Source organism: Bombina bombina, chromosome 8 (genome assembly GCF_027579735.1).
Source record: "Bombina bombina isolate aBomBom1 chromosome 8, aBomBom1.pri, whole genome shotgun sequence".
Lineage (NCBI taxonomy): Eukaryota > Metazoa > Chordata > Amphibia > Anura > Bombinatoridae > Bombina > Bombina bombina.
In genome coordinates, this window is record NC_069506.1 from 193516149 (window position 1) to 193533263 (window position 17115).

Below are 17115 nucleotides of genomic sequence, written 5' to 3' on the forward strand. Positions count from 1 at the left end.
TTGTCTGTCTTGTTCCCCTACTCAGACATCCTAGAGGAACTACATAAAAAGCTTAGGGTAGTATGCATGTTTTTTTTTTCTAAACAGATATAAAATCAATTTGATAAAAATATGAAAAAGGGATATTCAGTTTAAAAATATATTTAGATAACAATGGTGATTGTATCTTGGCCACCACCTGTTGCTTGAGGGTAAAAGGATTTAAAGTAATATGTCTTCTAAAAGAACCTGAAGTTTCTTGACTATATTAGTACAAGTGTGAACCAGTGGTGGAATTGCAGTGTGTGCATTCAATCTTTATTGTGATGTTAAGAATTGTGTTTTCTTTTGTGCAGGATCCTATCTATGTGCTTGAGAATAACATTCCCATTGATACGCAGTATTATCTGGAGCAGCAGCTGGCAAAGCCCCTGCTCAGAATTTTTGAGCCCATTCTGGGAGAGACCAAGGCTGAGAGCACATTACTTAGTAAGTACTACTGTGTCACCAAACACAGGGTCTTATGCAAACAGAACAAAGACAATGGGATGTTCCTTGACAGAAATGGTGTATATTGTTCATATCCTTGTGCTCTTCTATGGCAACCAGAATTGTAAATAAACGAACTCACAACATTAATACATACGAACATTTTATTTTTCACCATAGAAGAAACCTAGAGCCCATGGACTTAAAGTGATGGTAAACTGTAGCGTTTTTGAACCGTTAGTCTGCTTGTAAGGATTAAAATAAAGGTACGTTCATTCATGATTTTTTTATTAAACATGCGCTAAAATGTATGTTTATTTTATCTCTTTTTCTACTAACAACCCCCCCTCCAACCAACCTCTGCTAAGTTAATTTTTTTTTCACAAGGGGACATTTCCACCTCTTCTCCAATAGCTTTGCTAGCCATACGGCACTGAACGGTTCAGTACTGTATGGCTAACACAGCTATTGGAGAAGAAGTGGAAACGTCACCTTGTGGGGAAAAAAAACCAATAGCTTTGTGGGGGATAGTCAGAGGGGGGTTATGTTAGTAGAAAGAGATGTTAAAATAAAGGTACATTTTAGTTCATGTTTATAATTAAAAATCATGAATGAATGTACCTTTTATTTTACTCCTTACATGCAGAATAGTGAATAGTGTTTTAAAAATGCTACAGTTTACCATCACTTTAAAAGAATTAAACTCTAAATTTATTTTATGAGCATAATACTGAGGTTATTCGCCACCTCTCTAGTCATGGGTTCTGCTGTGTTAAAATTTACCTTTCATTGCATTACATTGCTGACGTGTTTGTACATGCTGAGGAACTCGGCTTCAGATACCTTCAGTGAAACATAAGTATTAAAATGGTGGCACCCATATTGAAATGTTACAATTTTTACTTTTTAAAAAAACATTTCTTTCCTATGAGATGGAGAGTCCACAACATTATTCCTATTACTAGTGGGATATTCAACTCCTGGCCAGCAGGAGGAGACAAAGAGCACCCCAGCAAAGCTGTTAAGTGTAACTGCCTTAACCATAACCCCCAGTCATTCTTTTTGCCTCTGTCAATGGAGGTTGTGCGAAGTTGGTGTCTGAAGATTTTAATCTTTTTATGGGTACTGTTCCCTGCAAGCAAGGATTGGGGTCTAGCTGTGTCCATGTCAATCTCTTGAGTAAGAGTAGTGGTGGCTTTTAGCAGTTAAAAGACGGCAAGGAAGTCTTTGCTTTACTTTTAATACTTTGCTACCCCTTTGTAGAAAGCCAGAGTTAGTTACTCTGTTCTTTCTTTTCCTATGTCTATGACAGGGAGTAAAGCGCCTGCCACACCTAAGGATCAGCATCTATCATGCAATTGGATCTAAGGTAATTGCCTTTGCCTTCTAGGTACAGAAGGACAGCAGCACTTAAGAGGTTAAACCTCTTTCAGATCCATTTTTTCTGGGACATAATAATCCTTATTTTTTATTTTTTTATAGAGAGGATTCATATGGGGACAATATATTTAGCACATATTATGAATGGCACTCAGAATGAAACATGATGGCTAAGGGATGTATGGGGTTAACAATAATGGATACTCTTTATTAGGTAACCTACAGTAGGTCTTATTTTTATTTTTAAGGCAGGAGCTTAAATGCAGGACAGAAGTCACACTGACTTTTGAGGCTTATTTTATTATAAGAGTGAGACATTTTTTAAACTGTTTTTATCTTCGCGCCCTTTTTACCCTGGTAAAAAGTATTGCACAGTGTTACTTGGTCCCGCTCACGTGACGCCCGCACTTCCAGTTTACGGAACGGTGCCGTTGTGAGATTAGTAAGCTTTCATTACGAAGGGAGCTCCAGTGTCTACTCGTATCTGGTAATATCATTAACATCATCTACACAGGACAAGGATCGTTTAGGAGGAGAGGATTTCCTCTTACTAGTGGGATATCTCTCTTGGTTTTAGGAGCCTCAGACAATCTGACGTTTTTTTTCAAGAAAGCCTTCTTTGTTGTTTTTATTAAATTTTGAGTTGAGGCCTAAATTCTAATTTTCATTCATAATATAGATTGTATTGCCTGCTTTATTTTATTTTGCTTACTTTTGACAATTAGTTGTGGGACCTGTTTATTTCTTTCATGTAATTGGCAAGAGTCCATGAGCTAGTGACGTATGGGATATACAATCCTACCAGGAGGGGCAAAGTTTCCCAAACCTCAAAATGCCTATAAATACACCCCTCGCCACACCCACAATTCAGTTTTACAAACTTCACCTATGGAGGTGGTGAAGTAAGTTTGTGCTTGATTTTTATGATTTCTTCTATGATAAGTGCTTCTAAGCATTCTGAAACCCAATTCCTCTCAGAGTACAGTGTTTGTCAGAGGGATGAGAAGAGAATATCGCCTATTTGATTTTTTATATTTATTCTTTTTTTATTATTATTATATTGGTCTTTTGATACAATGAAACAACAATGCTGTTACAGTACAATTATTTTCAAGATAGTACAAGTCATCACATTGTAACGTCGTAAATCACAACCAGCTGCAAAGTCTATTCAATCTGAATGTCCAAAGTGTTCCTTCCTAATAACAGTGGACTCGCAGTGGTTATCCAAAAAGAAAAAAGTTAAAATTAGTCTGTGATAAACAGTATCACAGAAATAACAAAAACTTATAACTATAACTATGCCGAATCTCTCAAAGCAAAAAAAAAAATTGTATACATCTTTATCTCCTCCCATACCCTTCAAACCAATCCTTATGTATATGTAAAATAATTAGTGTGTTGGCATGGGATTAGGCATGGGAAAGAGGAGAATGAAAATGAAAGTGAGAATGATGGGCGGAGGCAAGATCACCACTTGTGATTTCCTCAGTAAGTTCAAATGCAGGTAATAACTCCTCATGTCACCCCAGAGTCCTGTGTATAGCTCCTTATGTCAATTTGTGATCATGGAAAAATTCCAGTTTATTAGCTTTAAAGTAACCATATTCTTCTAACCTCAATGTGTCAGTCATGTGGGTAGTCCAACTAATCACCGTCGGGCAGGACTGTGACTTCCAAAGTTTAGCTATTAAGGATATAGCGGAATTCAAAGTCAGTTGAATTAGTCGCAGTCGCAATCTACATTTACATACAGGTAATAGATTAAGTAGTGCTGTCGTTGGGTCAAGTTGGTATTGTTCCCTCTGTCCCAATATTAGTTTTATAATATTTTGGATGTTCTCCCAAAAAGATTTCAGCTTTGGACATTCCCACCAAATGTGTATCAACGTCCCCCTTCTCCCACATCCTCTCCAACACAAGCCTGAGGAAGCCGGAAAAATGCTTTTCAGTCTAGCGGGTGTCAATTATCATCTGGTCAATAGTTTGTGATTTGTCTCTAAGAATCTTGTGGAAGAAGAGAACTTCCTTGTATTATTAAAGATGTGTTTCCATTCAGTGTCAGTAAGCGTTTTATTCAAGTCTCTGTGCCATCGTTCAGTATAGAACAAAAAGAGCAAAAAAGATTTGCCGGTAGCAATGCCCCTATTCCCAATCAGTAAAACAGACATTCATGTGCAGTGTAGAAATATATGGGCGTAAATATCCCTCTTTTCTTTCAGCCAGTAAGTTATAGCAGTTTCAGTGAACCAACATAAAAGGACTGTAGCTTATGCCTGCAAATAGCCAACTATTCACTCACCCCGCTCCTCATGCGGTAGCCTCATCCCGTCTGTCATCTCTGGATGCGAGTGTCCATTTCAGGTAAAGAGGTCTTACCTGGTGGTGAATTTTTAACGTCCGTTGGTCACCTCCACTAAAGCAGATCTTTAGACCGAACCTCTCAGCAGCTCCCATGTCATATGTGTGTGTCTCTGAAGCTTCACAGACTGAAAAGGCTGTTTTTAATGTGGATTTGTAAATCGAAATAAAGTCATAAATTTTTAAGCACCTGGATGGGATCCGCTTTCTTTTTTCGCACCGTTCAGTATAGTCTGGGTGTTTCTGTTTCTGGGCTTTAGCTAGGAGTTTTCTTGCCCACGCCTATTTGATTTTATGGTTTCCCTCGCGGAACAGGGTTCTCTGTTATCGGTCGTAGGGATTCATCTCCTACCTCCCTTTTCAGATCGACGATATACTCTTATATACCATTACCTCTGCTGATAGTTTTCAGTACTGGTTTGGCTGTCTGCTATATGTGGGTGGGTGTCTTTCGGTAAGTATTTATCATTATTTAAGACACTCTCAGCTATGGTTTGGCGCTTTATAAAAATACATAAAGTTTTAAATATATGTATTTCTTTTACAAGATATGACGAGTCCACGGATTTCAGCCTTACTTATGGTATTACGCCTCCTGGTCAGCAGGAGGAGGCAAAGAGCACCACAGCAGAGCTGTGTATATATAGCTCCTCCCACCCCAGTCATTCTCTTTGCCTGTGTTAGTGATAGGAAGAGGTAAAGTGAGATGTTAGTTTAGATTCTTCAATCAATAATTTTTTTGTTTTAAAATGGTGCCAGTGAGTACTATTTTTCTCTAAGATCCTGCTGTTTCCCACAGATCGGTTGAAGGTAGTGTAAAGAACATCTTCAGTGTGGGGAACCGTGTCATGCTACGCTCAGCATTGAGGTATGTTCAGTCATTTGCTTCTGGGGGGACTAGATACATCAGAACAGGCTGACATTATCCCCTGTACTGGGGTGGGATAACGGTATGCACTATGTAAAATGAAATGGTGTGCCTGGAATTCCCTTTTTCTTTTATTAATTATCAAGTGTGTTTGCACAGTGACTTTATTGTGTTCACTTATGCTGACTATGCTGTGTGTGGGCTGACGCTGGGAGATGCGGTTCGTTCCCTAAGGGCTGTCGTTATTGTAATAACTTATACCTGGCTAAGGGAATGTGTGTTTAAGAGGGGCACATTGGCGTTTTTTCATTATTTGGGGTTATATGAAAACCGACATATTTTTATTCCCATGCGGTTCTCAATTTGACTCGATTTACGCCCAAGGTGGACGGGGCCTAGTTTTGTGCGCACAGCCGCGCAGTAGTCATGCGGATCTCCGACTAGCAGCAGGTTCCTGGGCTCTGGTGTGGCCTAAGTCAGTTTGTGCATATAAGGGTACAAAGAGACTTGGGAGCGCCGCTCACTGAAGATCAGTGTTGGTCTGGGGGCAGGTAGGCGCCGCAGCAGAGCTGTGGTGAGGTGCAAGTGTCTAGAGTTTTATTAAGTTTGATACATAGCTGAACTGAACAAACGGAGCAGTATTGTTAAGTCTTGGATGGCACTTTTTATCGCTGCAAAGTTATTATTACTGCAAGCAGAAAAATTGTTGCGCTTTTATTATTTAAAGGCACAGTAGGTTTTTTTATTTCAAATATTTTACTATAAAAATTTGACTTTCAAGGTTGAATATATCAAGTAAAGAACGACTAATATTGCAATTGCTAGTCTGTTTAACATGGCTGAACTTCAGGAAAGTACCTGTTCTATGTGTTTAGATGCCAATGTGGAACCCCCTCTTACTTTTTGTCCCTCATGTACTGAAAGGGCCTTACAATGTAAAGAACAGATTTTCTTTAATGCAAGTATGTCTAAAGATGCTTCTCAGACTGATGAGACTCAGGGTATGCCGCTACTTTCTCCCCAAGCGTCACAACCTTTAACACCCACCCAAGTGACGCCGTGTTCCTCAACCGCATCCACTTCATTTACTCTGCAGGCTATGGCTGCAGTTATGTCATCCACTCTTACAGAGGTTTTATCCAAGTTGCCAGTGTTACAGGGCAAACGCAGCAGGGCAGAAGCCACCTTGGTTCCTGCGACTTCTGATGCTTTGATGGCTATTTCCGATGTACCCTCACAGGGATCTGATTTTGGGTGTAGGGAACTTCTATCTGAGGGGGAACTTTCCGACTCGGGAAGTGTGTTACCTCAGACAGACTCGGACGTCCTGTCCTTCAGATTTAAGCTTGAACACCTCAGTCTGTTACTCCGGGAGACTGTGACTCTATTACGGTACCACCAGAGAAATTGTGTAAGATGGACAAATACTTAGAGGTTCCTGCTTACTCTGATGTTTTCTTCTACATGATACGACGAGTCCACGGATTTCATCCTTACTTGTGGGATATTAACCTCCTGCTAACAGGAAGTGGCATAGAGCACCGCAGCAGAGCTGTATATATAGCTCCTCCCTTCCCTCCACCCCCAGTCATTCTCTTAGTTTTAGATTCTTCAATCAAGAAGTTTTTTATTTTAAATACTACCGGTGAGTACTATTTTCCTCAGGGAGATATGAGAAGAAGATTTCTGCCCTGAGTTTGATGATCTTAGCAGATGTAACTAAGATCCATGTTGGTTCCCACAGAGCTTCTGAAGGTAGTGCAAGAGAAATCTTCAGTGTGGAGAACGGTGTCATTCTACAAGCAGAATTGAGGTATGTTCAGACTATTAGGACAACGTCCATGATGGGCGGGGCCTATTTTTTGCTTAAAAATGTGTCTTAGAGGGTAAATTATAATTTTCCTCACAGGGTGCGATAATTTTTGGGACAATTGCATATAAATATTTAATTGTGTAGCATTTATTTATTCATTGTTCTGGAAAGCGTAGGGGTCAGAAAGCTACGGCTACGTCTCTTTCTTTTTGGCTGAGGAGTATCATCCGCCTGGCACATGAGACTACTGGACAGCAGCCTCCTGAAAGAATTACGGCTCATTCTACTAGGGCTGTGGCTTCCACATGGGCTTTTAAAAACAATGCTTCTGTTGAGCAGATTTGCAAAGCTGCGACTTGGTCGTCTCTTAATACTTTTTCCAAATTTTACGGAATGCCTTCCGTTTAAGTCTCTGTCTTGTCCCTCCTGTTTCATCCGTGTCCTGTAGCTTTGGTATTGTATCCCACAAGTAAGGATGAAATCCGTGGACTCGTCGTATCTTGTAGAAGAAAAGTAAATTTATGCTTACCTGATAAATTAATTTCTTCTCCGATACGACGAGTCCACAGCCCTCCCTGTCATTTTTCAGACAGATTTAGATTATATTTATTTTTTATAAACTTCAGTCACCTCTGCACCTTTTAGCTTTTCCTTTCTCTTCCTAAACCTTCGGTCGAATGACTGGGGTTGGAGGGAACGGAGGAGCTATATATACAGCTCTGCTGTGGTGCTCTTTGTCACTTCCTGTTAGCAGGAGGTTAATATCCCACAAGTAAGGATGAAATCTGTGGACTCGTCGTATCGTAGAAGAATTTAATTTATCAGGTAAGCATAAATTTACTTTTTCCGGTTCCTATGAGAATCTTGGAAATTATTACGCAGGAATGGGAAAGACTGGGTATCCCGTTCTCACCTTCCCCTAATTTTCAGAAAATGTATCCCATAGCTGACACTGTTCGTGATTCTTGGCAAACAGTCCCTAAGGTGGAGGGAGCTATATCTACCCTGGCTAAGCGTACAACTATTCCTATTGAAGACAGTTGTGCTTTCAAAGATCCTATGGATAAAAAGTTGGAGGGACTTCTGAAAAAGTTATTTATTCATCAGGGTTTTCTTTTACAACTGACGGCCTGTATTGTACTAGTTACAACTGCTGCGGCCTTTTGGTTTGACGCCTTAGAGGAGTCGCTTAAGATTGAGATTCCTTTAGAGGAAATCTTAGATAGAATTAAGGCTCTTAAGCTGGCTAATTCTTTTATTACGGATACCGCCTTTCAGATTGCCAAGTTGGCGGCTAAGAATGTTGGATTTGCCATTTTAGCGCATAGAGCGTTATGGTTAAAATCTTGGTCGGCCGATGTGTCCTCTAAATCAAAGCTTTTGGCTATTCCTTTCAAAGTAAAGACCCTATTCGGGCCTGACTTGAAAGAAATAATTTCTGACATTACCGGAGGTAAGGGTCATCTCCTACCCCAGGATAAAGCAGCTAAACTGAGGGGTAAACAGAATAATTTTCGTTCCTTTCGGAATTTCAAAGGAGTCCCCTCTTCTTCTTCTGCTAAACAGGAAGGGAATTTTGCACAAGCCAAGTCCGTCTGGAGACCCAACCAGGCTTGGAACAAAGGTAAACAACCCAAGAAGCCTGCTGCTGCTCTCAAATCAGCATGAAGGGGCGGCCCCCGATCTGGGACCGGATCTAGTAGGGGGCAGACTTACTCTTTACCCAGGCTTGGATTAGAGAAGTTCAGGACCCCAGGACACTGGAAATAGTGTCCCAAGGGTATCAACTGGAATTCAAAAATTCTCTCCCAAGGGGGAGGTTTCTTCTTTCACGATTGTCTGTAGACCAGATTAAAAGAGAGGCGTTCTTACGTTGTGTAAAAGACCTCTCTACTATGAGAGTAATTCATCCCGTTCCAATACAGGGACAGGGGTTTTACTCAAATCTTTTCGTGGTCCCCAAAAAAGAGGGAACGTTTCAACCTATTTTAGATCTCAAAAGTCTAAACAAGTTTCTCAGAGTCCCATCCTTCAAGATGGAGACTATTCGGACAATTCTGCCATTAATCCAGGAGGGTCAATATATGACTACCGTGGACTGGAAGGATGCATATCTTCATATTCCTATCCACAAAGATCAACACAAGTTCCTAAGGTTTGCCTTCCTGGACAAATATTTTCAGTTCGTGGCTCTTCCCTTCGTGTTGGCCACAGCACCCAGGATCTTCACAAAGGTTCTAGGGTCTCTTCTGGCGGTTCTCAGGCCGCGGGGCATTGCAGTGGCGCCTTATCTGGACGATATTCTGATCCAGGCGTCGTCTTACCAACTGATAAAATCTCATACAGACATGGTTCTGTCCTTTCTGAGGACTCACGGGTGGAAAGTGAATCTAGAAAAGAGTTCACTAATTCCACAGACAAGGGTTCCTTTCTTGGGAACTCTAATAGATTCTTTATCCTTGAAAAGTTTCTTGACGGAAGTCAGACAGTTAAAGATTCTGCATATATGCCAAGCCCTTCAGTCCAATCCTCGACCATCAGTGGCTCAGTGCATGGAGGTAATTGGATTGATGGTGGCGGCAATGTACATCATTCCGTTTGCTCGCTTTCATCTCTGACCACTACAACTGTGCATGCTCAGGCAGTGGAATGGAGATTATGCAAATTTGTCTCCTCAGATAGCTCTGGATCAGGAGACAAGAGACTCTCGTCTTTGGTGGTTGTCGCTGGATCATCTGTCCCAAGGGACGTGCTTCCGCAGGCGCTCTTGGGTGATAGTGACAACTGACGTCAGTCTACTAGGCTGGAGTGCAGTCTTGAATTCCCTGAAGGCTCAGGGGGTGTGGACTCGGTCGGAGTCTCTACTTCCAATCAATATTCTGGAATTGAGAGCAATATTCAATGCGCTTCAGGCTTGGCCTCAGCTGGCTTCGGCCAAATTCATCCGATTTCAGTCGGACAACATCACGACTGTGGCTTACATCAATCATCAGGGAGGAACAAGGAGTTCCTTAGCGATGACAGAAGTATCCAAGATAATTCGGTGGACGGAAGCTCACTCTTGTTATCTGTCGGCAATCTACATCCCAGGAGTGGACAACTGGGAAGCGGACTTTTTGAGCAGACAGACGTTTCATCCGGGGGAATGGGAACTCCATCTGGAGGTCTTTGCCACTCTGATCCTCAAATGGGGCAGACCGCAGTTGGATCTTATGGCATCCTGTCAGAATGCCAAGCTCTCGAGATATGGATCCAGGTCCAGGGACCCTCAGGCCGAACTGATAGATGCCTTGGCAGTGCCTTGGTCGTTCAACCTAGCTTATGTGTTTCCACCGTTTGCTCTCCTTCCCCGGGTGATTGCTCGTATCAAACAGGAGAGGGCTGCAGTGATTCTCATCGCTCCTGCGTGGCCTCGCAGGACTTGGTATGCCGATCTGGTGGACATGTCCTCTCTGCCGCCGTGGAAACTTCCATTGAGGCAGGACCTTCTCATTCAGGGACCTTTCCATCATACGAATTTGGTTTCTCTGCTGCTGACTGCTTGTTGATTGAACGCTTGATTTTATCTAAGCGGGGGTTCTCTGATTCGGTCATTGATACTTTGATTCAGGCACGTAAGCTTGTCACTAGAAAGATCTACCATAAGATATGGCGTAAATATCTTTATTTTTGCAAATCCAAGGGCTACTCATGGAGTAGAGTTAGGATTCCCAGGATTTTATCTTTCCTCCAAGAAGGATTGTAGAAAGGGTTGTCATCAAGTTCCTTAAAGGGACAGATTTCTGCTTTGTCAATTTTACTACACAAGCGTCTGGCAGATATTCCAGACGTTCAGTCTTTTTGTCAGGCTCTGACTAGAATCAAGCCTGTGTTTAGACCAATTGCTCCACCCTGGAGTTTGAATTTAGTTCTTAATGTTCTTCAAGGGGTTCAGTTTGAACCCATGCATTCCATAGATATTAGGCTGTTATCTTGGAAGGTTTTATTTGTGGTTGCTATTTCTTCTGCTCGCAGAGTTTGAGCTTTCAGCTTTACAATGTGACTCTCCTTATCTTATTTTCCATTTTGATAAGGTGGTTTTACGTACCAAACCTGGTTTCCTTCCTAAGGTTGTTTCTAATAAGAATATTAATCAGTAAATTGTTGTTCCTTCATTGTGTCCTAATCCTCCTTCTAAGAAGGAGCGTCTGTTGCATAACTTGGACGTGGTCCGTGCCCTGAAGTTTTACTTGCAGGCAACTAAAGAATTTCGTCATTCATCTTCATTATGTATTGTTTTTTCTGGAAAACTTCACACTTTTTTCAAATTTTACAAATGTGATACTTTTGCCTCGTCTGAGGCACGTTTTTGGGAGGTTCTTCAAGCAGTGGTGCCTTCCGTTTAGGTTCCTGTCTTGTTCCTCCATTTCATCCGTGTCCTATTGCTTTGTTATTGTATCCCATAAGTAAGGATGAAATCCGTGGACTCATCATATCTTGTAAAAGAAAAGGAAATGTATGCTTACCTGATAAATTTATTTCTTTTACAATATGACGAGTCCACGACCCACCCTGTCATTTCTAAGACAGGTATTTATTTATTTTTGTTAAACTTCAGGCACCTCTGCACCTTTGGCTTTTCCTTTCTCTTCCTAACTTCGGTCGAATGACTAGAGTGGGAGGGAAGGGAGGAGCTATATATACAGCTCTGCTGTGGTACTCTTTGCCTCCTCCTGCTGACCAGGAGGGGTAATCCCATAAGTAAGGATGAAATCCGTGGACTCGTCATATTGTAAAAGAAATAAATTTATCAGGTAAGCATACATTTCCTTTTTACTTATATTTGCCATGAGTCAGGTCTATGTGTATTTCCCTTTGCAGTCTCTCAGTTTTGTTATGGGAATCCTGTTTCAGGAAGTTTCTTACCTGGGGTATAGTCTTTTTTTCAATTTGACTTGTTTTTTCTTTGTAAAACTTGCCGACAAATTAGGATTGCGAGGGTGCAATATGCTGTTATTTATTGCGCCATTCTTGGCACAAGTATTTTTTTTTGCCGCAAATGTGCGTCTGTGATGATGCAAGTTCGTAATTTCCTCCGTCTTAGTTGACGCAAGGTTGTTTGACGCGAAATTGTTTATGACGTGAGTAGCATCATTTCCGGATGTTTGTTGGCGCCAAAAAAATGCGTCATACTTGGCGCCAAAAATTTTGTTTTATTTTACCTCACTTCCTATATGCTCCTTGCCTTCTTTATCCTCAGAGGGCTATGCTATTTGTTGTTGTTTTTTGCCAATTTTAGGATTTGCATTTTTCCCATTTTGCATGCAGAAAAGGTTTCTATTAGTGCTAGTACAGTATCTGTTGTTCCTTCAATATCTAAAGTACATGGTATCCCTGTTGATATGAAAAATTATATTGCTGATGCGATACAGAAGGCTATGGCTGCTATACCGCCTTCAAATAAACGTAAAAGGTCTTTTAAAACTTCTCATAATACTGATGAAATTTGTAATGACAGGCAACATACTGATATATCCTGATAGATCTCTCTGCCTCAGAAGATCCTTCAGACATTGACACTGATAAATCATCTTATCTTTTTAAGATTGATTATATTCGTTCTATGTTAAAAGAAGTGTTGATAACTTTGGATATTGAGGAGTCTGGTCCTCTTGATATTAAATCCAGTAAACGTTTAAATTCTGTCTATAAACCTCCTGAGACTACTCCTGAGATTTTTCCTGTTCCTGGTGCTATTTCTGATATGATTGCTAAGGAATCATCTAAGCCTGGTACTTCTTTTGTTCCTTCTTCAAGGTTTAAAAAGTTGTATCCTTTGCCAGTGGCTAAATTATAGGGGAGAAGTCCCTATGGTTGATGGGGCTATTTCTACTCTTGCTAAACTTAAAGCTTATTTGCATTCTGGCTATATTCTCAGACCTGCCACTTCTATGGCTGATGTTACGGCTGCATCAAATTTTTGGTTGGATAGCTTAGCACAACGGGAAAAAGACTTGCTTTGTATTGTTTGTTTGCTTCAACGTGCTAATCATTTTATCTGTGATATTATTTTTGATATCATCAAGATTAATGTTAAATCTATGTCTTTAGCTATTTTAGCTAGAAGAGCTTTATAGCTCAAATCATGGAATGCTGACATGGTATCTAAATCTAGGTTACTATCTCTATCATTCCAGGGTAATAATTTGTTTGGTTCCCAGTTGGATTCTATTATTTCCACTATTACTGGGGGGAATGGAGTTTTTTTGCCTCAAGATAAAGTCTAAGGGCAAATCTAAAGCTTCTAATTAGTTTTGTTTCTTTCGTCAGAATAGAGAATAGAAAAACACTGTTCCCCTAAAGACTCTGGCTCCAATTGGAAGCCATCTTCGAGTTGGAATAAATCCAAGCCTTATAAGAAACCAAAACTAGCCCCCAAGACTGCATGAAGTTGCGGCCATCGATTCAGTTCTGCTGGTGGGGGGCAGATTGAAATTATTTCAAGACGTTTGGGCAGGTTCCATTCAGAATGTTTGGATTCAGAATATTGTCTTTCAGGGGTATCAAATAGATTTCAGACCTTGTGAGATTTTTCTCTCTCTCATGTTCCAACAAATCCTTTGAAAGCTCAGGCTATTCTGAAGTGTGTTTCAGATCTAGAGTTTTCAGGAGTAATTGTACCAGTTCCAATTCTGGAACAGGGTCTTGCTTTCTATTCAAATCTATTCATTGTCCCAAAGAAGGAAAATTCTTTCAGACCAGTTCTGGATCTGAAGTTTTTTAATCAATTTGTAAGGGTCCCAACTTTCTAGATGGTGACTATAAGCACTATCCTGCCTTTTGTTCAGCAAGGTCATTACATGTCCTCAATAGACTTACAGGATGCGTATCTTCACAATCCGATTCATCCAGACCACTATCGGTTTCCGAGATTCTCTTTTCTAGACCAGCATTACCAATTTGCTGCTCTTCTATTTGGCCTAGCAACAGCTCCCAGAGTTTTTTCGAAGATTCTCGGTGCCCTTCTATCTGTAATCAGAGAGCAGGGTATTGCGGTGTTTCCTTATTTGGACGATATCTTGGTACTGGCTCAATCTTTTCATTTAGCAGAATCTCACTCGAATCAACTTGTGTTGTTTCTTCAAAGACATGGTTGGAGGATCAATTTATCAAAGAGTTCCTTGATTCTTCAGACAAGGGTCACCTTTTTAGGTTTCCAGATAGATTCAGTGTCCATGACTGTCTTTAACGAGACAAATTAAATTGGTTTCTGCCTGTCGAAACCTTCAGTCTCGATCATTCCCTTCAGTGGCTATGTGCATGGAAGTTTTAGGTCTCATGACTGCAGTATCGGATGCGATCCCCTTTGCTCGTTTTCATATGAGACCTCTGCAGCTTTGCATGCTGAATCAATGGTGCAGGGATTATACTCGGATATTAGTTTTTATACTTAAATCCCAACATTCAACTCTCTCTGTCCTGGTGGTTAGACCATCATCAGATTCTTCAAGGGGCCACTTTTGTTCGTCCTTACTGGACTGTGATTTCAACAGATGCAAGTCTCACAGGTTGGGGAGCTGTCTGGGGGTCTCTGACAGCACAAGGAGTTTGGAATCCTCAAGAGGCGAGGTTACCAATCAATATTTTCGAACGTGCTATTTTCAGGGCTCTTTAGGCTTGGCCTCTATTAAAGAGAGAATCATTCATTTGTTTTCAGACAGACAATATCACAACTGTGTCAATCATCAAGGGGGGACTCGCAGTCCTTTAGCGATGAAAAGTATCTTGGATACTTTCTTGGGCGGAATGCAACTCCTGTCTAATTTCTGCAATACATATCCCAGGTATACACAATTGGGAAGCTTATTATCTCAGTCTTTACATCCACGGGAGTGGTCTCTCCATCCAGATGTATTTTGTCAGATTTTACAAATGTACAATCTACATAAATAGATCTGATGGCTTCCCATCTAAACAAGAAGCTTCCCAGGTACCTTTTCAGGTCCAGGGATCGTCAGACGTTGATGGTGGATGCATTAGCAGTTCCTTGGTTTTACCAACCTGCTTACATTTTTCCACCTCTAGTTCTTCTTCCAAGGTCCAAGATCATATTGGAACAATCGCATGTGTTTCTGATAGTACCAGCATGGCCTCACAGGTTTTGGTATGCGGATCTTGTCCGGATGTCCAGTTGCCAACCTTGGCTACTTCTTTAAGGCCATACCTTCTGTCTCAATGGCCGTTTTTCCATCAGGATCTCAAATCGCTAAATTTGAAGGTATGGAGATTGAACGCTTAGTACTTAGTCATAGAGGTTTCTCTGACTCAGTGATTAATACTATGCTACAGGCTCGTAAGTCTATTACAAGGAAGATTTATCGGGTTTGGAAAACGTATATTTCATGGTGTTTTTCTCATAAATTCTCTTTTCATTCTTTTAGTATTCCTAGAATTTTACAGTTTCTTTAGGATGGTTTGGATAAAGGTTTCTCTGCAAGTACCTTGAAGGGACAAATCTCTGCTCTTTCTGTTTTATTTCATAGAAAGATTGCTAAACTTCATGATATTCACTGTTTTGTTCAGACTTTGGTTTGTATCAAGCCTGTTGTTAAAAGCAATCTCTCCTCCTTGGAGTCTTTATTTGGTTTTGAAGGCTTTACAGTCTCCTACTTTTGAGCCTATGCATTCTTTATATATTAAACTACTTTCTTGGAAAGTGTTCTTTCTTTTGGCTATCTCTTCAGCTAGAAGAGTTTCTGAATTGTCTGCTCTCTCTTGTGAGTCTCCTTTTCTGATTTTTCCATCAGGAGAAGGCTGTTTTGCAGACTTTGTTTAAATGTCTTACTAAGGTTGTGAATTCTAACAACATTAGTAGTAAGATTGTTGTTCCTTCCTTGTGTCCTAATCCCAAGAATACTCTTGAAAGATCTTTACATTCTTTGAATGTGGTAAGGGCTTTGAAATACTATGTTGAGGCTACTAAGGATTTCAGGAAGACTTCTAGTCTATTTGATGTCTTTTCTGGTTCTAGGAAAGGTCAGAAAGCTTTTGAATCACAAGGCTTCTTTGGAGGCGGGACAGTCTCCGCCTCAGAGAATTACAGCTCATTCTACTAGATCATTTGCCACTTCTTGGGCTTTTAAAAAAGAAGCTTTGGTTGATCAGATTTGCAAAAGCAGCAACTTGGTCTTCTTTGCATACATTTACTATATCTTTCCATTTTAATTTATTTTCTTCTTCTGAAGTAGTCTTTGGTTTGATTCTTCTACTTATGATTTAAGTTTTTTCCTGAAATTTATGTAAAATTTATAAGAAACTTATTTTGTGGATTTAATTTTTTTAGCGGAAATAGCTGTTTTTTATTTTATCCCTCTTTTCTAGTGACTCTTCTGTGGTCTTCCACATCTTGGGTATTTCTATCCCATACGTCACTAGCTCATGGACTCTTGCCAATTAAATGAAAGAAAACATAATTTATGTAAAAACTTACCTGATAAATTCATTTCTTTCATATTGGCAAGAGTCCATGAGGCCCACCCTTTTTTGGTTGTTATGATTTTTGTATAAAAGCACAATTTTATTTCCAGTTCCTCTTTTTGTATGCTTTTTTACTCCTTATTTTTTCACCCCACTACTTGGCTATTCGTTAAACTGAAATTGTGGGTGTGGTGAGGGTTGTATTTATAGGCATTTTGAGGTTTGGGAAACTTTGCCCCTCCTGATAGGAATGTATATCCCATACATCACTAGCTCATGGACTCTTGCCAATATGAAAGAAATTAATTTATCAGGTTAGTTCTTACATAAATTATGTTTTTCTGCTATGGATTCTGAACAGGATCAATCCGTTTCTATGGATAGATGTTTACTATGTTTAGGGCCCAAATTGTCCTGCCTATGCAATTTTGCTTCTCTTGTTTAACTAAGACTTTAATATTACTCCCTTCTGAGCCTACTGACAGGATAATGCTGTGCATGACATGCCTCGGCTTTCTCCTCAAACGTCCCAAGCCTTAATTGTTTCTTATAATTTGCCTTCTGTGTCTTCTCATCCACCGGGGGGGGGGGGGGGGGGGTGTATTTACCTGGGGATTTAATCTGCTGTAACTGTGGCTTTGTCAGCTTTCCCTTCTTCGGGTAAGCGTAAGAGAAAATCTAAACTACCGCCTTATAGTAAGGCTTCTGACTCTAGATCGGCATTAACCAATCTTTCTCAGATATCTGAGGAGAATACTTCAGTAGCTTC

The 17115-nt window shown here is 40.4% G+C and overlaps 1 protein-coding gene across 1 annotated transcript in view; it reads left to right on the forward strand.

Annotated features, from left to right (window-relative positions):
- The window catches only part of POLD1 (DNA polymerase delta 1, catalytic subunit), a 384813-nt gene that overhangs the window by 335031 nt on the left and 32667 nt on the right, over nt 1-17115 (forward strand). Inside the window, exon 23 of the mRNA XM_053690816.1 lies at nt 336-468. Coding sequence (XP_053546791.1) covers nt 336-468 — 133 coding nt within the window. The remainder of the gene's footprint in view (nt 1-335; nt 469-17115) is intronic.